A 23121-nucleotide genomic window follows, 5' to 3' on the forward strand; every position below is an offset into this window, starting at 1 on the left:
CTCTCCACCACACATCTCTGCAAGTTTGTCAAAGTCTCTTCTGTCCCTATTTGGTCAAAGAGAAAGGTTTTCAATATCATTGTAGAAGAGAAAAACAGGCAGACACTGAGGAAGGGAATCAGAGCTCCAGAGCCTGTTGGCCCCAATTATTGAAAACAAGCACCTTGCCCATTCCATTTCTAAATTGCTCAATCTCCCACATTTATTTATTTATTTATTTATTTATTGAGATGCAGCAGGGAATAGACCCTTCTGTCCTTTCGAGCTGCGCTGCCCAGCAACCCTCGATTTAACCCTAGTCTTATCGTGAGACAATTTAAAATGACCAATTAACCGGTACGTCTTTGGATTGTGGGAGGGAGCCCGAGCGCCCAGAGGGAACCCACACAATCACAGGGAGAACATACAAACTCCTTACTGGCAGTGGCATGAAATGAACCTGGGTTGCTGCTACTGTGAAGTGTTGTGCTAACCACTGCACTACTAGATAAGAACTCCATAACCAGCAAATTAATCACTGACTGCTTGCAAATCATCTCTTGTAATCATTAAAATGATATTACTTGAATCTTTTAATTGATATTCTTCATTCCACATACTATGTGACATTAGATTACCATCATAGTGTCAATTTTTGATTGGTCTACACCACACTGTGGACCACCTATTCCTGCTCAAGTTTACAAATACCTGAAAATCATAATGGACTGACTCTGCACAATGATGTATAATCTTGTTTGCTCCTAGGAAAAAAAAAGTTTATTAATTAAGTAAAAACAACATGGAGATTCTGTACATCATAATACTTTTACCTATTGAAGCTTGGAAAGAAACGCTTGTATTTGTACGGAATATCAATGCTGGTTTTGCTAAGGAATCTACATTGTTATCTAGGCATATTTGACACAAGTGATACCTTAGTTACTGCTAAACCATTTGCTAACAAAAATAATAAATTTATTTAAACTTATTGAAAATCTTGGTATTGGTTTATTAGTGTCACACGTACATGATACAGTGAAAAGCTTCTTTTGCGTACAATCAACACACAGTGCATTGAGGTAAGACAAAGTAAAACAATAACAGTGTATAAGAGTTACAGGGCAAGTGCAGGATCATAATGAGGTAGATTGTGAGGCCAGACTGCAGGGATTAAAAGTATACAGCAATTGGTAATACACTGATACAAGAGTGTCCTGGTGATCTGCTGATAGAATTCAATCCCACCACAGCAAATTGTTGCAGATTATAAGCATCGACAACACATTTGCAATGCTGTATAGTATATCATAGTATCTATGATTCCATGAAAACTGCAGATAAAGACGGAACACTGAGCTTCTATATTGTAAGCTTCCCACTTTCTGATGTTTGCAGTTGGCAGGCATTAATACAAAGACATTTTTGGCATTTAGCAAATATCATAATCATCTAGTTAATCAGTTCTCACAGACAATTAAGGAAGAAACAATTTTAGCTAATATTTTAAACACTTCATACTGGGTGAAATAAATATTGGAATATATACTATGCGAACAGCTAATCATATTGAAGTACTTTCACAGGTATCAAACCTGAAGGGGAAAAAAAAGTTCTTCCTTGATATGTGAAACATTTAGTAGAAGCTAAAATAAATATTGGCACTAACACCCAAAAGCTGAAATATATTTTTTTAATTAAAAGAATAGATTTTAAAATATTTAACCAAAGGAATTGCAACTCACATAAAGATAAACGTACAAGACAGAGTTTGTAAAACAATAATGTAATTGTACTTTAGGAGCAACACACAAAGTGCGGGCTGTATGCCTGGCCTTTAGCATCTGTATGTTGCTCCGGATGCCAGCATTTGCCGTCTCTTGAGTCTCTATTGGAATTCAGAAAAAAATATACAAAAATAAATCCAGAAAGTATGTTGCAATACTGCTGGGAAACCAGGAACGTGTGCAAATCTTGGCTTCTGATGTGAACAGTGAGAATTTTTTAAACTCCAAATACTGGCCCATGACCATTTTGAACTTTATTTCAAACTGTCATAATTGCAACAAGCAACAGAAGCTGACTTTGTATTACATTTATTTTTTTAAAAAACTAATGTAAAGCAAGCATTTTCTGAGGCAACTAGCAGAATAATGCGAATGGAAACGCAACAGGCTTGCATCAACTATAGATGATGCAGCTAACATCGAGCTCAGGGAGATGCCCTGCGCTTGCTCTGCTCGCAGCAGTAGGTTTGAATAAAGTTGTGTGAAACAGCTATGGCGGCGTCCAGGATGGGAGGGTGGATGTTGCCGCTCGCCTTTGGCGTGACTCTCTTAAAATGTCTGCTTATTCCTACTTAGTAAGAACTGCCTCTAGTCAGAGACTTTATCTGTACAGTGCGAGTTTGGATGATTTACAATATTACTTTCCGCCTTTTGGGCGGCTCTGTGAGCGCTGCAGTGTCAATTGTTCAGAATCAGGTTTAATTATCGCCGGTAGATGTCGTGAAATTTGCTGTCTTTGCGGCAGCAGTACAATGCAATACATAATAATAAGGGAAAAACCGTGAATTACAGTAAGTATATATATATTAAATAGTTAAATTAAATAAGTAGTACAAAAATAAAAATATAAAGGTAGTACAGTTCATGGGTTCAATGTCCACTCAGAAATCGGATGGCAGAGGGGAAGAAGCTGTTGCTGAATGGCCGACAGGCTTCTGTACCTCTTTCCTGATGGTAGCAATGAGAACAATGCATGACCTGGGTAATGGGTGCCCTTAATATTTGGATGCCACTTTTTTGAGGCATCGGTCCTTGAAGATGTCTTGAATTCCTCGGAGGCCAGTGCCGCTGATGGAGCTAACTAAGTTTATAACTCTCTACAGCTTATTTCGATCCTGTGCAGTAGTATCACCACTACTCCCCTCGACCCCCTCACCACCCCATACCAGATGGTGATGCAGCCGGTTAGAATGCCCTCCAAGGTGCATCTGTAGAAATGTGCAAATTACTTTGGTGACATACCAAATCTCACACTCCTATTGAAATACGGCCGCTGTCGTAGCTGCATTTATATGCTGGGTCCACGATAGACCCTCAGAAGATAATAACACCCAGGAACTTGGACTTGCCCAGTCTTTCCACTTCTGACCCTGCTATGAGAACTGGTGTATGTTTCCCCACCTTACCCTTTCTGAAGTCCACAACCAGTTCTTTAGTCCTGCTGACACTGAGTGCAAGGCTTTTGCTGCAATACCTCAACTGATGTATCTCACTCCTGTATTCCCCCTCATCACCATCTGAAATTCTGCCAACAGTAGTTGTATTGTCAGCAAATTTGAGCTGTGCCTGGGGTGTAGAGAGAGTAGAGCAGTGGGCTAAGCACATGTCCTAGAGTTGTGCCAGTGTTGATTGTCAGTGAGGTGGAAATGTTATTTTCAGTCCGCCTAGATTGTGATCTTCCAGTTGAGAAGTCAGGGATCCAGTTTCAGAAGGAAGTACAGAGGGCCAGGTTCTGGAGCTTTTCAATCAGAACTGTAGGAATGATTGTGTTAAATGCTGAGCTGTAGAAAATAAACAGCATCCTGACATAGGTATTTGTATTGTCCAGGTGATCCAAGGCTGCATGAAGAGCCAATGAGATTGTATCAGCTGTCGACCTATTGTGGCGATGGGCAAATTGCAGTGGGTCCAGGTCCTTGCTGAGACAGGAGTTATTTCTAGCCATAACCAACCTTTCAAAGCACTTCATCACCGTTAATGTCAGTGCTACTGGATGATAGTCATTAAAGCAGCTCACCCGGCTTTTCTTGGGCATAGGTATAGTTGTTGCCCTTTTGAAGCTGGTGGGAACTTCCAACTGTAGTATGAGAGATAGATAATGTCTTTGGACACTTTCACCAGTTGGTTGGCACGGGTTCATCCTCTGGAAAGACAGCCTGATATTGGTCACCAAGACGGAGATCACAGGGTCACCGGGTGCTGCAGAGATCCTCATAGCTGTAGTTTTATTCTGCCTTTCAAAGCGTGTATAAAAGGCACTGAGCTCATCTGGGAGTGAAGCATCACTGCCATTCACAATGTTAGATTCCGCTTTGTAGAAAGTAATGGCTGCAAACCCTGCCAGGGTTGACGTGCATCCGATTCCACCTCCAGCCTCATTTGGATGTGTTCCTTTGCTCTTGAGATAGCCCTCCACAAGTCGCACCTGGTTTTCTTGTACAGACCTGGGTCACCCGACTTGAATGCCACAGATCAAGCCCTCAGCAGACTACAAAGCTCCTGGCTCATCCACGGCGTTAGATTTGGGTATGTACAGTATGTTCTCGAAGGCACACACTCATCCACACAGATTTTAATGAATTCAATGTCAGCTATGGTGTAATCATTCAGACTCAATGAATCCCTGAATTTAGTCCAGGCCACCAATTCAAAGCAGGCCTGTAAGCACTGCTGTGCTTCCCTTATCCATACTTTCTTGGTCCTCACTGCTGGTGCGGCAGTCTTCAGTCTCTGCCTATGCTCAGGGAGTAGCAGTATAGAAAGGTGATCAGACTTTCCAATATGTGGGCGTGTGATATCACAGTAAGTGCTCTTGGTGGTGTAACAGTGGCCGGTGTGTTGGTTCCTCTGGTTCTACAAGTGGTTTGTGGGTAATAATTATTTAGAGACTTTTTCAAGCTGTCCTGGTTAAAATCTCCCAAACTGATAGGGAAGCCATCATGTCTGCTTATTATGTTGCTCAGTTCGTTTAGAGCCTGTTTCACATTGGCTCGAGGTGGGATCTACACTGCTACCAAAAGGGTTGCTGGAATCTCCTGCAGCGAATGAAATGATCGACACTTAATCATGAGATGTTCCAGGTTGTGTGAGCAGGACTGGGACAGCACTGCAGCGTCTGTGATTGAGTGGTGTCACAACAACAACCTTGCACTTAATGTCAGTAGCACCAAGGAATTGATGTGGACTTGAGGGAACACACACCAGATTCATTGAGAGATCAGCAGTGGAAAGAGTGAGCAGTTTCAACTTCTTGGGTGTCAACATCCCTGAAGATCTATCCTGGGCCCAACATATTGATGCAATTACAAAGAAGGCATTTCAGTGGCTATATTAGGAGTTTGAGGAGATTTGGTATATCACCAAAGACTCTAGCAAATTTCTACATGAGAATGTTCTAACTAGTTCCGTTACTGGTGTGGAGGGGCCACTGTACAGGGTCAGAAAAAGCTGCAGAAAGTTGCAGACCCTGCCAGCTCTGTAATGGGCACTCGCCTCCCCAGCACCGAGGACGTATTCGAAAGGTGATACTGTACCTCAAAAAGGCACATCCATCATTAAGAACCCCCAGGACTTGCCCTCTTCTTATTGCTACCATCAGGGAGGAGGTACAGAAGCCTGAAGCCACACACACTCAACGTTTTAGGAACAGCTTTTTCCCCCTCTGCCTTCACATTTCTAAACGGACAATGAACCAACCCATGAGCACTACCTCACTTATTTTGGCTCTCTTTTTGCACTACATATTTAATTTTACTTATTTTAATGCACTATTTATTTTAATGAATTACGAACTATATATGTATATTTCTTATAATATTTTATAGTTTTTTATGCATTGCACAGTACTACTGCCACAAAGCAACAATATTCATGACATATGCCAGCGATATCAAACCTAGTTGTGATTCAGCACAATGCCATGGACTGAAGAGTCTTTTCCGGTATCTTACTGATCCCTATGCTAAGTCCTAACCAGATAAAGACTGATTTACATGTACTTCAGTCCAAGCTGGCTGATAAGCCCGTGTTGGATCTGCAGACTCTGTCACTGATGAGGTAGAGGGGCTAATGTGGTGGATCGGTAGTTTGTGGTGTTATGTTCCTTTTGCTGTTTACACTGAGTTTCGGTTTGTTCCCAATAAATGAAGCTGAAGTGGTTAATGCTATCCCAAAAATTATTTTTCTCTTTTTAAAAAGTCTTCGACTAGGTACTTTCCCAATAAGGCATATTGCACTTTTTTTAAAGGAGGTTTTTGAATTCATCCTTAAAGATTTACCTCTGTCCACCAGTAATCTCTTGCTATACTGTTGAAAATAGACCTTCTGGTTTGTGTGTCTAGTATCAAATTGAAGTCTTCAATTCTGATGTTTTTGATTCAAGGTTCTTTCAGAAGTCAGGACAAAGACATAAAACTTGTTGCTTCATGATTGTTTTATTAAGCGCTAATAGAACGAAGAGAAATGGAAAAAGGCAGTAGCAGGAGAGCCTAGGGACAAAGAAGAAAGGAATGAGAAGTTGGTGGATCAATGTGTTCAGCCCTTCATGTGCCACAGATAAGAAACATTCCATTCAGATGTATAGATAAGAGTTAACCAATCAGATAGCTCCTTTTCAAATAATAAAATACCACTTAAGTTTTCAGAAAGAGACAGAACAATTGCATATACATAAAGTGACCACTAGGAAACATTAAACAGATACCTGTATATAGGTAGTTATATAAAATACAAACAGGCTGCATAGGAAAATAACAATTATACAGTCTAATCCAACAGTAGTGACCACTTTTCTCTTGTATGCTGATGTAATGAAATTTTAAGATGTCATTCCTGGTTCTTTTTGGATTCAGCAGCAACAGGTATTTGTAAATGGAAGAGGCACTGTATATGTATTAAAGGTACTTTATTAAAGTTATATAGTAAAAGAGACAAAGCAATACTGCACAATTTACCATCGGAGCTGTCTACTCTGTCTCTGTCTCTCGCAGTAGCTCTCAGCACTAGTTATGGCCCAGCCTAGGAGAACATTCACCTTTTGCACAGAGATTGCCCCTTTTTTATATTCTTCAAAGCCCCTTTTTGTCTTTCGTGACCTTTGGCTTGGGCACGCACAACTTAGAAATAGAGACAGTAGGTTTGTAAGGAGGAAAACATTCTTCACCAGTATCTAATCTGAATGATGTGGAAACCATTGGTTTATAAGGGGGAAAGCAGGCCATTACCACATTCTAAGCTGATTCCATTTTATCTTACGAACTTCCATTTTGTGCTATACATTTTAGCATGCACTAACAAGGAATCAAATTTAACTCTTTCCTTCCAGCTACTGTGACATGGAGTACCTACATTAGGCACCTCAGAGAAATGGAGGCATAACACTAATGCTTTCTCTGTAAGACCTCCAGATTCTCTGATATTGTGGGCAATCCAATTTCCATCCTCTCCCACTGCATTGAGGCCCCATCTCGACTAACGTGAATTCACATACCGAATACCTGACCCTGAAACAGACAACTCTGTCACAGCAAGAAATTACTTCATGGACAGAGGAAAGGATTCTTTCTCAGAGTTCCTTGAGTGTAATATCATCACTATGCTGTGGGCATCCATCCATTCAAAATGGGGAACTTAGGTGGTAGTAAAAACACAAGTCCATTTACTAATACTGTACAAAAGCTTGGCATCTCTCAAAGTACACATCTTTATGTCTTGTTAGATCCTCCTGCCCCACCTAGAGTCTGCCGGTCCCAGAGTGACATTACCCGTCATCTTAGACCCCATAAAATTAGAACAAAAGCAAGTTTCCCTCAATTTCAAGAGTCTACATTAGAATATAAGACATAGGAGCAGAATTTGGCTATTTGGCCCATCGTCTCTGCTCTGCTATTCCATCTTGGCTGATTTATTAGCCCTCTCAACCCTGTTCTCCTGCCTTCTCCCCATAACCTTGGACACCCTTACTAATCAAGAACCTATCAACCTGTATTTAAATATAGCCAATGACTTGGCCTCTACAGCTTTCTGTGGCAATGAATTCCACAGATTCACCACCCTCTAGTCTAAAGAAATTCCTCCCCATCTCTGTTCCAAAGGGACATCCTGTTTGAAGCTGTGCTCTCTTGTTTTGGAGAGTCTTAGACTCCCCACTGTAGGAAACATCCTCTTCTTGTCTACGTTAGAGAAAGAAATGGCTATGTTTACCCAGCATATTATTATGGTGGAATGAAAGGTTGTACATTTCAAGCAAAATTAGCAATTCTCATTCCTAGACGAGTAAAACTACCATTGTACTTCATGTTTATGAAATACAGAGATACTAAAATGAAAATTTAGTTATGTTGTTTTCACAATGACTCTGAATATTGTTATATTTTAGCATTTACATTACATGTAATTGATACTTAGGCTTCCTACAGCAAAATGTCTGACCATGAAATGAGAACTAATTATATGCATTTATGATTTCCACTCTCTTATTCAGCAAATATACATTATTCATCTGGTTCCATGAAATACTTAATTATTTATTTCACTTATAGTCATTCAACAGACTTTGAGGTCCACAGAAACTGGCTGGCCATTACTTACAGTTTACCTGTCTCACAGTGGTATTATGAAGTAAGTCTTGATGTTTTAAAGATAGCTCTCCTAATGTGTAAAGATTGAAAGAGACTTATGTTAATTAACAATGCAATTATTCCTAGTATAACCGTTTAGCCATGGGTTGTAAGGCCCATCAGTATGTTTTGTTAGATGCATTCTGAAGAACTCAGTCCAGTTCATCATGTATTTTCTAAATAATAAATTCCAAAAACGAAGCCATTTTTGTGTGAAACTTTTAGATCCATATGTGCTTTTTGTTGGTTTTATCATCTGCCCTCAGCTCTGCAATCACAGTTTAACTTAATGAATTACATAAAATTATAATCTTACCTCACTTAGTCACTTCTCTTCCAGAAGATAATACTTTCTTAATTTCTACTTTTTTACAAGCTTACTAATTATTTCTTTATAATTTTGTCCTCTAATGCAAGGGATCAGCCTGCTCCTCTTTTGTTCTACTTTTGATAAGATAAGATTGGATTTGTGCCTGTATAATTAATCTGGGCATTATATACAAGGTATATTTAGAGTAAAACTGGACAATTTCAATTGTTGACTAAGTAAATCCAAATTTCTTGTTTATTGTACATCTTAGTATGATGTAAAATATTCATTTTACCAAGACCAACAAATGCTGCGTGCCTCATGATTGTTATATGAATTCAGTAAATGTTGTATCTCAGTTCATATAAAATGTTTCGTGCTTTATGACAATTGCAATTTATTGGGTAAAGTATAACATGTTCTATTTTCGCCATTTCTCTCCCAATTCCTCATCATTCGTTCACCCCTCCCTCCTTACTCCCAAAATGCAGGTGACCTCAGAATGGACATTGGATTATCCACCATTTTTTGCATGGTTTGAATACCTCCTCTCCTTCATTGCTCAATTTTTCGATAAGGAAATGCTGGTTGTCCAGAACCTTAATTATGCCAGTAATGCAACTATACTGTTTCAGCGACTTTCAGTGATCACCATGGATATAGTATTCATTTATGGAGTAATAGAGTATGTCTTAAAATTGCCTTTATACTTATTTTAAAATTTCATTCTGTCATTTATTAGAGACTTAGAGTTGCACAATACAGAAACTGGCCCTTCAGCCATTCATGTCTATACTGACCTATTTGACTATCTGTACTAATCCCATTTCCCTGCATTAGGACCATATCCTACTATGCCTTGCCTATTTAAGTGTTTTCTAAATGCCTCTTAAATGTAGTAACTGTCTCTTATTCCACTATCTCCTCTGGCAGGACATTCCAAATATCAACCACTCTCTGAGTATGCTAAAAAAATCAAGCATAAAATCTCCTTTTAATTTCCTAGCTCTCACCTTAAAACTAAGCCCTCTTGTTTTTGATACTACTTACCAGGGGAAAAGGAATTTGACTATGTACCCTACCAATGCCTATTATAATACTGTGTACTTCTATCAGGTCACTTTGCAACACCTAGGGTAAAGAAGCCCGCCCTAAGCTGTCTCTCCCCATAACTAAAGTCCTCCAATCCAGGTAAATCTCCACTTCACTCTCTCTCCAGCACACCCACAGTGGTGACATGAATGGCCTAACCCACTTGTAAAGATGCAATATAACATCCCAATTATGACATTCTGTGCCTTAATCTCTATATGCCATATCTCACTTCTGTTGCCACTTTCAGGGAACTATTGACTTGGACCCCCTAGGTCTCCCTGGTCATGCATCATTTACTGTATATGTTTTATCCCTAATTATTTTTTCCAAAATCTGTAACCTTGTATTTGTTGGGATTAAGTGCCACCTACCAACACTCTGCCACACTCTTCAACTCATGAGCCGTGTGGAAAGTATTTGAAAAATATCCTGCTTTGGAATTGAGTCATCACTGAACGTTATTCAATTTTAACAAAATACAGATTCTATTTCTCTTCTGGAGGTGCAGGTTTGTGATTTTTGGCAATGTTCTGTTAAAGTGTCCAAATTATCATTCCTCAGCCTTAGTCTGTTTAACTACAGAAGTTCAATTGTGATATCCCTGATTTTTACATGTGCACTTTCCACAGGGATAACTGCTCTGATTTAACTTTTCTCTGTTTTTCCACTCTAATATGACTGAAGCGCAGACATGCATGGATTTGAAATTTTTGCAGCCTTTTTGCTGAACTGTGCATTATCTGCGAAGCTACTGGAGCAGCACTGTTTTAATTGCTGATAAGCAAGACAGCTCAGTAAGCAGCGTAAATGTCCAACTTATAGTTCAGAAACAGTACCTATTATTCCTACTTATTTATTAGCCTTGGTTGGGACAATTCAGTCTATACTGGGTTAGGGCATTTAAAAGGAACAGCTAGTAAAAGACAGTCATGATTCTTATTGTCCAGTTGATAGAAAGCAACATTCCTCAGGAAAATGAAACACGTTTTGTCAAGCAACTATGCTGTCTAGTTGTCAGGTACTATCTAGTTCAAAGGTAAAAAGAACATAATCAAGATTTACATATTTTTTGTCTGTTAAAGGTGTTGTAAGAACATAAATAGAACAAAGGAACCAAAGGAAATACTGGAGAAGCCAGATTTCATACTTGCAGTGCTGTTACTTTGGAACTTTGGATTACTGCTTATTGATCGTATCCTTATATTATAGAATCCATCTTTTAAAACAACCAAGCTGTGCAGGCAAGATTTTTATCTTGTTGATGTTTCAAAATGTTCCGGACTTTCTGAGGTCTCCTGCATCACAGTACTACCACAAAGTAAGGAACTGGCAAAGCTCTGTCCCAGCTGCTGAAGCAAAGCAAATGACAGAATGCCACAGATACGTAAAATCTGTAACAGACACTTCACCAATTCACTAAAAATTGGGTTCTTAAGTGTGGATATTTATTATGAGTATCTCAATAACATTGTTTTCTTTTAAAATATGTATTTTGACTGTTAGCTTTGTTATGGTTTCCTGGAATGGTGGGATGTTGCAAATTGCCCAAAATTTCAAATACTACTGAGTGTCTGAGTAGAAATTATGTGGAATGTTAAGATTCACTGTTATTACAGCTGAAAAGAGGTTTACCTGCAAAGCTGGGAGCAGATTTAGATGGTGAAGACCATGGGGAAAATTGAGAAAGAGAAAAAATGTTTTTATCTTTAAAAGATATGCATGCATTTCTCTTTTTGTTAGCTCTTTTACAAACACACATATAATGTATTATTTCTTAATTCAAACCTAGATATTCATTTTCAGTACAATGGCTTCTTATTTGGCTTGTTGCTTCTTTCCATTGCGAGGATGTTTCAGGTAATTTAGGAAACACAGTATAATCACTTGTTAGCGATGACATGTGTCAGCTGACAGCCCCTCTATTTCTGAATGACAAAGCCCACTTCAGACCCCTGATTAAGGCTGGAAATTCAATGCAACCCTGAGGGGCGCAACATATGATGCTGCAGTTTTTTTTGGAAGTGACATTAAATCAGAATGTTCTCAACATTTTCAATTGGATGTTAAAGATCCCAGAACATTATTCCAAAGAATAGCGGACAGTTATCCTAATCAATATTCATATCTCATACCAAAGTACTTCCATCTCAATCAACATTACAAAATCAAAAATCTGATCATTAACATATTGCTGCTTGTTCTAGACAAATTGGCTACTCCATTTCCTTTACTAAAGTAGAAATTACATTTAAAAAGTACATCACTGGCTCCAAAGCAATTTGGCATTTTGTCAAGAGTAGTAAACAATTCAAGATCTGAAAAATGAAGTTAATTTAAACAATTGAATATTAATCCCATTCAATTGGTGTCCATTGCACTATCAATTTCTTTATTATGACCCTTGGTAATTTTAGAAATGGAAAAAAAATCGCAGAAATGAAACACTTGAAATATTTGATCTAATTACAGGGAAGACATCTGGAAAGTGCTTTACTGTTTGCAGTCCTGATGAACTTTAAGCATATTTTTCTTTATGTGGCACCTGCTTATGGTATATATCTGCTACGTTCATACTGCTTCACTAAGAGTAAACAAGGTACTGAGCTCATTTTTCCAACAGATTAAGATTAAGATACGAGTTAGTGTGATTTGTTATTTGATTTTCAGTTGTAAGTAAAAAGCAGGGACAAATTATCGACATTTGTCTCAGGTGTTTCTCTCGGTGATGGGGGAAAGATAAAAGCTGTATATGCATTCTTTGCAGCTTAATCATATGAAAATTACAGATGTGGAAAGACATAATAATTTACTGATTCACATCAGTATTTTCAGTCTTAATGTTTTCCAAGGGCTTTTCCTCCATAACTTCTTAATACAACTGAGCAACTTGGTAGACCACATTTATGCTCCTTCCCTCATAAAGTGAAATTTTAACCTATGAACCACTTTTATCCCCTACACTGTTAATCAGCTGGTGTTGTTTGTTTCCACTTCATCGGGAGATAACAATCAAAAGAAATTAATACAGAAATTACTGCACATACTTTTTTCTCACACTGATTTAATTCTCCCTAAAAGGGTGATTGCTGCAACTTCAACTAGTCACTTAGTTTTATATTAAAATATTCTTTCTTTTTTCCTAATTCCAAGTTATTCCTTCTTTATAAACTTACTGATCAATGATCCTGTTGTAACAAAGCTTTTCAGAAGTTAACATAAACATGAGAGGGTCTGCAGATGCTGGACATCCAGAGCAACAGGCACAAGATGCTGGAGGAACTCAGCAGGTCAGGCAGCATCTATGGATTTTGGGTTGAGACTCTGCTTCAGGATTGAGAAGGAAGGGGAAAAGATGCCAGAATAAAAAGGAGGGGGGAGGGGAAGGAGGCTAGCTGAAAGGTAATAGGTGAAGCCAGGTGGGTGGCCGAAGAAGGAATCTGAGAGCTTAGGAATTCTCACCTGCCTATTGTTTTCCCCAGGGTCCCCTCCGCCTTCCCTTTCTCCAATGAACCACTCTCCTCTCCTATCAGATTCCTTCTTCTCTAGCCCTTGACCTTTCCCCTCCACCTGGCTTCACCTACCACCTTTCAGCATTTTGAAATGGCATCTTCTTCCTTTCTTCTCAGTCCTGAAGAAGGGTCTCGGCCCGAAACATCAACTATTTACTCATTTCCATAGATGCTGTCTGACCTGCTGAGTTCCTCCAGCATTTTGTGTCCGTTGCTCAAAAGTTTATTGCAATAAATTAGTATTGTTAATTCTAATATTAGGATTAAGAAAAATATTGGGATTTGTTTTGCTAGCCTCTTAGGACTTCTATATTGTTAAAGGTTAGTATATTTTGATTATCGCCAGCATCCTGAAATGCAGTTTTGGTAACTGATTCAAATTGACTACGTGCTTTTACGTAAGAAATAATTATTTAAAAATCCTTTCAAAGAAAAAATGAAGAGAATCAATGATGCATTTTAGAATTATTTGAATGTTCTAAAGGAGAATTGGTGGTAAATATTCTTGGAGCTTTAAAATGCAGCACATTACTTAATTTTGTCTCTGCCTTCTAATGTTTTAATATCATAAATTTGTAGATTGATATTTTTTCTTGTGTTTACTTTTAAGATGGATCAATCCAGTGGAGGAGTTTCAGCTTTTCCCGTCTTTTTGTCTTGGGACTTATAGTCTGTTCTGTCTTTGTTGCTTCATTTGGACCCTTTGTTGCCATGGTAAAGATAAGTTTGATAAATGAACTTAAAGCATTGTACTCTGTACTTGGAGGTAATGTACGTGAGCACAGATTTGTTCATGTAGAGTCTGAATGTGCAGTTCTGTTGCAATGCCATGAGACTATGATGTCAACTTAATATCATAGGATGTCATAGGTAGGTTTCTTACACAGAGAGTGGTGGGCACGTGGAACGTGCTGCCCGGTTTGCTGGTAGAGGCAGATACATTAGGACATTTAAGAAACTTAAATGATATAAATTGGATGATATAAAAATGGAGGGCAATGTAGAAGAGAAAGGTCAGATTGATCTTAGAGTAGGTGAAATGTTTGGCACAACATTGTGGACCAAAGAGTTGGTCTATGTTCTATGTTTGTAATCATTTTGGATCTGGAGCGATTCAAATAGCTGCTGAAAATTTGCAGGAGGAGGCACCTACTTAATTAAATGGCTGGATACAAGCACAAATGTTAAAGAGTGTATAAAAGATTAATTACCATAAGTAGTGAAATTAACCATTTACAGTGTGAAAAGGACACAAGCAGGTGGCTTTATCCAGGATACAGTCTACAAAGGAGATGGCGCATTATACGCAGAAAGGAAAAGCAGCCATTTGCAGCCATGTACTATATCCACTAGGTTTAGAAATAAAGATGGATGAATATACCCATATCAAGCAAGGTAAGATTACTTTACAGGATTGTATGGAAATTGATGTTCCAGGGCAATTCACCTTAAAGAGTTGCATTTCAACCAGTTCCAGATTTACTGAAAGCATGTGCCAAGCCCATGTATGTCTTTACTATTTGTACACACTACACGTCAAGCGAAACCACATTTTAATTCCAAATTATAGTTGAAAGTTTTCACTCACTAGCATTGTTAAACTGTACCTTTCCTGATGTGAATTAAGCTTCCTAACTGATCATTGTAATCCGTTATAATGGTAAAAGTGCTATTTATACCCAGCAGTAATGTATGTGACATTGTTTTAACGAGTCGTACTCAATGGTGTTTGAAGATGATGGATCTGAATGATCTTTTTAAATAGTGGATGTTATTGATTTGGAAGTACAGCCAAAAAAAGTTAGATCTTACTGTAATGCATTCAGTCAATGCCACATTTTCCAGTCACAATTTAGCACCTAGAAGTAAAACAGTCAACTAACTGGCTTTGTCCTGTGTGATGCTGGGGTTCTAGAGTGCTATTGTACCTGCAACTATTTTTCAAGTTTAAAAAAGTCATCTTTCTCATTGGCTTATGACCTTTGGAGATGCTAGAACAGTGGCTGTGGAATACCAAGGCTCTGGGTTCTTAGAGTCATAGAACACTACAGCACAGAAACAGGCCCTTGGGCCCATCTAGTCTATGCCAAACTATTATTCTTGTTCTTGCAGCCATGACATTCTTATGACTAGTCCGTCTACATTTCTAATCAATGGCAACTCCACACCAAATATTATTATAAAATTTATTTAAAGGAACAGAAATTTTACTTAATGTTGATAAAATGGAGAAGCTGAAGTTCTCCTTGCAATAGGGGAAGTTGAAAGGTGGGCTGATAGAAGTATTTAAAACCACGAAGGGTCCATTTGCATAGGTACTAGCAGAAGAGTCAAAGGAGTGGTTAGGATCTGGAATGCCCTGCTGGATTTGGTGGAGGCAGGTTCATTAGTAGTGTTCAAATGGCTATGCACAAAGGCCAGGTGAGGAGGACTAGCTGTTTTAGACTAAGTGACTTCTATGATACAACCTTTCCCTGAAAGGTTATTTTGATGGAGATGCTCATTGCTTGCAATATAAGTGGACTTCTAATATCCTATCTATAATGATTTCTTCAATGCCAGCTATATCTCTCCAAACCCTGATTATAGTTCTGAGTATCCGATTCATCATGCATTAATGTCAGATCTTGAATTTTCCACATTGTCAGTATATGTCAGAATTAGATATCCCATTACTGGGACGTAACTAATAGGCTATTTTTACCTTCTGCAATAAATTGTTTTTTGGATTTTATTTTCTTTGGGATTGGTGTAAACAATGTCTTTCAAATATTTTAATAAGTAAATTTTAATATGGAGTTTGTTGGAAATATATTATTATGTTGGAAAATAAGTTTGAATTATGGATTTTTTTGTGAAAGTAAGTCAAAGCATATATTTGAAACTGGATTATTTGAAATATGTTTTACATTAAGATTATACATAATAGCATGTTTTTAGTTTGAAAATGCATAATTTAACATATAATATTGTAAATATCAAGCCATGTGTTAAGTCTTTACTTAATAATATATTTTGTTAGAAAATTGCATTGCAAGGATAAATAATTGCCCAAACTGTGTAATAATTAATCTTTGCTTCTTTTTCAGGGTCAGTTGCCTCAGGTGCTTGCACGCCTTTTCCCTTTCAAGCGAGGCCTCTGTCATGCATATTGGGCCCCAAATTTCTGGGCTTTGTACAATGTAGTGGATAAAGTACTGTCCGTCATTGGTATGGCCATCAAACATGTATTATGCAGACATTAAAATTGCTGATAATAATGAAAACTAACGTCATATCTTCATGTTAAAAACCATTAATAATCCCACAAACTATATTTCAGATCTTGATTCTTACTGGATTAACATTATCTTATTTCAATGGCCTTAATGCCTCGACTGTAACTGCTCATTAACTTATTTTATTAGACGAAAAACTAATTCTTCTAGTATCTGACAGACATCTTTTGCTACTGCTGCAGCTGTGAAGCTGAAGTTACTGGATCCTGCTCTATTTTCAAAGGCATCAATGACAGGAGGATTAGTCCAGGAGTTCCAGCATGCTGTCCTTCCTTCTGTGTCACCATTAGCGACATTGATCTGCACATTGTTCTCGATAATGGTCAGTACCGGCATATGCTCTTTCACAATTCACGCTGTGTGATTCAGTCACTCCTGATAACCTTTGAACTTTTCACTTAGTGGCCACTTTATTAGGGACACCTGTATACCTGCTTGTTAATGCAAATATCTAATTAACCAATTGTGTGGCAGCAATTCTGCATAAAAGTACGCAGGCAACGTCAAGAGGTTCATTTGTTGTTCAGACCAAATGTCTGAATGGGGAAGAAATCTGATCTAAGTGACCTTGACCATGGAATGATTGTTGGGGCCAGACCGGGTGGTTTGAGTATCTCAGAAACTGCTGATCTCCTGGGACTTTCACGCACAACAATCTGTAGAGTTTACGGAGAATGATGCAAAAACAAAAAAGAGATCCAGTGGGCAGCACTTTTGTGGGCAAAAATGCCTTGTTAATGGGAGAGGTCAGTGGAGAATGGTCAGACTGATTCAAGCTGAGAGGAAGGCAACAAATCTCAAATAACCAAGTATTACTACAGTGGTGTGCAGAAGAGCATCTCTGAACACTCAACACATCGAACCTTGAACTGGGTGGGCTACAGCAGCAGAAGACTATAAACATATGTTCAGTGGCCACTTTAATAGTTTCAGAAGGTACCTGAGAAATTGGCCACCGAGTGTATTTTCTTCTTGCTGATGGGAAGCTGGTGGGTTAAGTTTCCTGGGTAACATTGACTTTAAAGAAGGTATGTTTGATGTAGCTGAGAGAAGACATTATCCCTCTTTAGTTTCAGTTATTAATAGCTTGTACCGCTGTATTTTCTGTTTCAAGCCTGCTATTTTCCATCTTTGGCTAAAGCCTCGAGGACCCAGAGGATTCCTCCAGTGCCTAATTCTTTGTGCATTGGGCTCATTCGTGTTTGGCTGGCATGTACATGAAAAGGCCATTCTCATCGCTATACTGCCTTTGAGGTACCTTGTGTTTCATTGGTTGGAGAATGTTGTTTGAGAGTAATATTTTGTGCAATGTATTACTATTATGACAGACTGGGGTATTGGATGGAGTGATGTAGAGATATTTAAATAGAAACCACATGTAGGTCTCCGTTACCGGCAATCCAACCCAAGTAATAGCAATCTGGAACTATATCCATTTTAATTTATATTTGTTTATAGTTCTTTTTCATATGCACAATTTGCATGTTACTAACAAGGCTGGCATTTATTTTCTGTCTCTAGTTGCTCCTGAACTGAGAAGGCAGGAATGCGATAACCACATTGGTGGGCAGGAGATGTTTAAAAGAGAGAGAGGCTAATTAAGATCGAGGGATTCCCTTCTCTGAAGGACATTAGTGCACCAAGTATATGCACATCTATTAGTTTCAGTCTTCAGTTTAGCAATACCAGCTGTTTGTCCCAGGTTTATTTAAGTATTTGAACAGAAAATCTCCAGTTCCCATAATGGGATTCAAGCTCATACCTCTGCATTAATGTTACAGAACTCTGGATGCAGATCCAGCAACTTGGCCACTCCAGTGCCGTACCTGGTGCTTATGTTTGGCTGTAGTTTCTCATGTTGCCTCATTCTTAAATCAGAATTTAACGTCCACTAGTTTCAATAACTCTGATATCTGCCAATTAGTAGAACTCAGATTTCAATTTAATACTTACCTTTTGGGACATTGGTGCCTAAGTGGCTGATCACTCTTGTACTGAGCTGAAGCCAATGTTCCCTCTAATATTGTTTTTACATCTGTGCAGACCAACCATTGCTCTGAGCAGGAATTTTTTTACATGGCCCGAAAACTGCGTGGCATGTTAAATTTGTTTTTTTTTAATGTGCATTCTATGAATATTTAGAATGAAAACTGAAAAATCACATACTTTTGATTTTATTTATTAATTGAATGGTGTAATAAAATTCAATACAACAAAGAAAATCTTGCATTTTGTAAGCCTTTTCTCATCTGTTTTTAATACATATCCATTGTTTATCCAGATTAATTTCATTTCCAGATGAAACATAAGCTTTAATCCTCATTAGATCATCCAAATGTTCCACTTCTAGTCTGTTTCTGGATTTACATTTGACTAAATTCATAAGACTGAATGCAGATTTGCGGTCAGCACTAGAAGCTTGAAATGTTCCAACGTCAACAAGAACCAACAGTTCTTCAAATTCTTTGTTTCTAAGTACAGTACATAGTTCAACATATCATTGAACATCTTAATTTAAATTTTGTGTTTATTGTTGCAATTTGTAACAGTGTTGGAACTTGAAACACAGAAGATATAAATATGTTGAAGCTCAAACATGTTTCAAAGTAAAGTTATGGTATGTTTGTTATTTAGAAAATTTATGGATTATGTTCATTAAGACATAATTAATTATAGAGTATTTCACAAATATATTAAAAGATTTCAAAATTATATTAACATTTTAAAAAATCACAGCTGCACGGCAACAAAGGCTGTGTGCGTGGGAGCGTTTCAGTTTCTGCGCAAGCACACACCCATACAGTTTAGAGGGAACAGTGGCTGAAGCACTAATCTAAAGATGTACTTTTAAAATTTCCTGGTAGCCCATTAGATCAGCTGGAACTGATTTAACTTATCAATCGCAGCTGGCAGTTATGCAGATACATTTTTAAAAAATAATTGCTCTGAATCTTACACATTTAACAGTAAGTAAAATAGGTGCTGGAAAATATTTAATGTGAGTTTCTTACTCTTCTAGGTAACTCAGAGTAGTGCTGCTATATACTTATTATCAGTTAAAATTTAGCATTTACACAGGATTCTTTTGTCACATACTTCATAAGCCTCATGTTCTTTTTTTACTTTTAAACCCTTAGCTTGTTTGCTGTGGAAAACAGAAAAGATGCAGGAATATATCTTGTCTTAGTAACAACCGGGCATTTTTCCCTCTTCCCACTTCTCTTCACGGGACCAGGTAAGGAAAAGACATTCATTCAAATTTAATAACTATTTAATATGTGCTTGTCCATAAGAAATAAAACAATCTGTTAATTGTTAATTCCTACATTAAAAGTGATGAAGAAATACTCTACGAGTGTTTCAACCAGGTAACTTTGCCTGGTGAGTTACTAAAATGGACAAACTAGATAGTCCTAGTTTAATACTGACCTAGCTGATTTTAAACAGGGTATCAATTGGAGCCTTTGCAAATTCTTTTACAGTTTTCTCCAGCTTCAGTATGTCCTGACCAGACAGAAGCACGCGCACTCAATATGTAAAGGTGATCCTGAGCTTCTTGTTGTACACCACTTCAATTCTCAATCCCATTCCTGTTTTGACCTGTCTTATCTGCAGCGTTCTCCACTATTATGGTGAATTACAGTATTGTGCCAAAATCTTAGGCATATATACTGTGTATAGTTAGGGTGCCTAAGAGTTTTGCACAGTACTGTGGTAATAAGTGTTGCACTGTACTGCTCCAACAAAAAAACCTTTCAAAACATGTGTGAGTAATGATATACTGGATTCTGCTAAGGGTCTCTAATGTGGACTGAGAGTGGGAAAGGGGCAGGGAGAGAGGAATCATGGTTGGGAAAAGGAGAAGGGAGAGGGGAGGGAGCAGGAAGCACCACAGCGACATTCTGCAGTGATCAGTAAGCCAGTTGTTTGGAATCAAATGACCACGCCTGGTGTCTCAGGGCTGGGTGTGTCTGTACCTGTGCCAGCCCCCACCCTTGGCACTCCTCTCCAACCCATCCCACACCCTCACCAGTTCCAACATCCTTTGCCTCTGCCAAATTTGCAAACTCTCTGCTCCACATTGACAAATATATGCAGTAGGGTAACTCTAGACAGTTTCTAGAGTAGGTTACATGGTCGGCACAACATTGTGGGCCGAAGGGCCTGTAATGCGCTGTAGATTTCTATGTTCTATGTACAGTACTGTGCAAAAGTCTTAGTCATAGTCATATAGTCATAGTCATACTTTATTGATCCTGGGGGAAATTGGTTTTCGTTACAGTTGCACCATAAATAATAAATAGTAATAGAACCATAAATAGTTAAATAGTAATATGTAAATTATGCCAGGAAGTAAGTCCAGGACCAGCCTATTGGCTCAGGGTGTCTGACCCTCCAAGGGAGGAGTTGTAAAGTTTGATGGCCACAGGCAGAAATGATTTCCTATGACGCTCTGTGCTGCATCTCGGTGGAATGAGTCTCTGGCTGAATGTACTCCTGTGCCCACCCAGTACATTATGTAGTGGATGGGAGACATTGTCCAAGATGGCATGCAACTTGGACAGCATCCTCTTTTCAGACACCACCGTCAGAGAGTCCAGTTCCATCCCCACAACATCACTGGCTTAGGCACCCTAGTTATATATATGTTGCTAAGAATTTTGCACAGTACTGTAAAACAGCATCTAATCTTCAATCTAGGCACTTTGCAATCCCCTAGAATGAAATTCCAAGGCGTTTCATACTTGCATACATTAAAAAATAAGAGGGTTCCTGGGAAAGTGTCAGACCACTCAGCTGGAAAGTGGGTAAGACACCAAATGAGCACCACATCAGTATTCAGGAAAGAGAAGGACCTGGAGGATAATAAGATGAGGGTGGGGTATACTACAGAATGTGCAAAAGTCTTAGGCACCCTAGCTATATATTTGTGTCTAGGACTTTTGTACAAAATATGTTACTAAATACTGCTCTGGGCAGTGCAGACACTGTGGGGCAAAGGGCCTGTTTCTGTGCTATACTTTCCATGTTGTGTGTGAATTAGAGAGGGTGCAGAGGAGTTTCACCAGGATGCTACCCGGATTAGGGATCATGTGTCATGAAGTTAGGTTGAGTGAGCTAGGGGTTTTCTCTTTAGAGCGAAGGAGGGTGAGAAGTGACTTGATAGAGATGCACAAAATAATAAGAGGCATACATAGAGTGGACAGCCAGGGGGCATAATTTTAAATTGATTGGAGCAATGTATTGGGGGGATGGTATTAGATGTAAGACTTTTACACGCATGATGGATGCATGGAAGCAACTGCCAGGGGCGGTGATAGAGGCAGATACATTAGGGACATTTAAGAAACTCTTAGATAGGCACACGGATGATAGGAAAATGGAGGGCTACGTAGGAGGAAAGGGTTAGATTAATCTTATTGTAGGTTATAAGGTCGGCACAGTACTGTGGGCCAAATGGCCTGTGCTGTGCTGTAGTGCTGTTATATAATTCTCCAACCTCAGGTAAACTGTATTCCCATTTTTCCCCATTATTATGTCAATTTCTCATCCTTTTCTATTGAAATGTCTTGTTCGTGGTCAGTATTTGTTCCTCATTATCTGAACTTTCTTAACCTATCTTCATATAGCCTTTTGTATTACACCTTAAGCCTCCCCCCAGCTCTGTTTTAAACAGTAAAGTCTCCACTCTTCTCCCTCACCCCACAGTTCCAAGGAAGGGTCGCTGGCCCAAAATGTTGACTAATTCTTCTTTCCACAGATCCTGCCAAAACTGGCTGGGTCTTCCAGCATTTCCGTTCTTGTATCTGAATCTTTATACGCAGAGGGGAGAATTAAAACTCTTGAAGAAGGCAGTCCTGGTGAAGGGTCTCGGTCCAAAATGACAACTGTTTATTCCTCTCCATAGATGCTACCAGACCTGCTGAGGTCCTCCAGCATTTTGTGTGTGTTGCTCGGGATGAAAACTCATTTGGTCTTAACCTTTTTCCATTATTATCCAGTGACTTCCTCTGGCAGTGAATACTCTAAGGTTAGATTGTAGTGCAGCAGTCTATTCACTATATACCCTCGACCATGAAGAAGCTCCCCTTCATCCTGAAGAAGCCTCAGAATATCATTGCCTAGAAGAGGGAAGACAAATGCACAAAAGTAAATACAAATGGTGACTTTAATTAGGTGGTTAACACATTGTTGGGCAACAGATACCTGTTTTTTTACAGTGTAGCTCCCCCTACCTCTGGTTTGCCTCTTTCCAAAGATACCTTATTGTGTATGTGAGGTCATTGGATACTGATCTTGGGAGAAAATGTCACTAATATTGTTTTGCCTGATTCCTACCCCTCTTGAGAATAGCACTTGCCAAAGTCTACCTATTGAACTTGGATTAGCAGTATAATATTTGGCAGTTTTACTTACAAAGCAACTGAACCAGTCTAAATTTCCCAAATACTAAAAGCTTCAGCTACATCAAATATTTGTTATGTGTGTATAACTGCCTCATTGTTGGAGAAGCAGCTTTTCAAATTACTTTTCATACTAATGTGA

At 38.6% G+C, this 23121-nt stretch overlaps 1 protein-coding gene across 7 annotated transcripts in view; it reads left to right on the forward strand.

The window, feature by feature from the left end:
* Positions 1–23121, forward strand: part of alg8 (ALG8 alpha-1,3-glucosyltransferase) — a 51805-nt gene that overhangs the window by 21939 nt on the left and 6745 nt on the right. Inside the window, exons 1-11 of one of the 7 annotated variants that reach the window (XM_072262770.1) lie at positions 2258–2341; positions 8306–8384; positions 9185–9378; positions 10871–10980; positions 11578–11645; positions 12258–12384; positions 13908–14011; positions 16387–16507; positions 16758–16897; positions 17690–17829; positions 19713–19810. In XM_072262770.1, coding sequence (XP_072118871.1) covers positions 2259–2341; positions 8306–8384; positions 9185–9378; positions 10871–10980; positions 11578–11645; positions 12258–12384; positions 13908–14011; positions 16387–16507; positions 16758–16897; positions 17690–17829; positions 19713–19810 — 1264 coding nt within the window. In that variant the 5' untranslated portion in view covers position 2258. The other 6 variants (XM_072262774.1, XM_072262777.1, XM_072262776.1 and 3 more) reach the window with 6 other exon arrangements.

The sequence above is a fragment of the Mobula birostris genome, chromosome 7 (genome assembly GCF_030028105.1).
Source record: "Mobula birostris isolate sMobBir1 chromosome 7, sMobBir1.hap1, whole genome shotgun sequence".
Classification (NCBI taxonomy): domain Eukaryota; kingdom Metazoa; phylum Chordata; class Chondrichthyes; order Myliobatiformes; family Myliobatidae; genus Mobula; species Mobula birostris.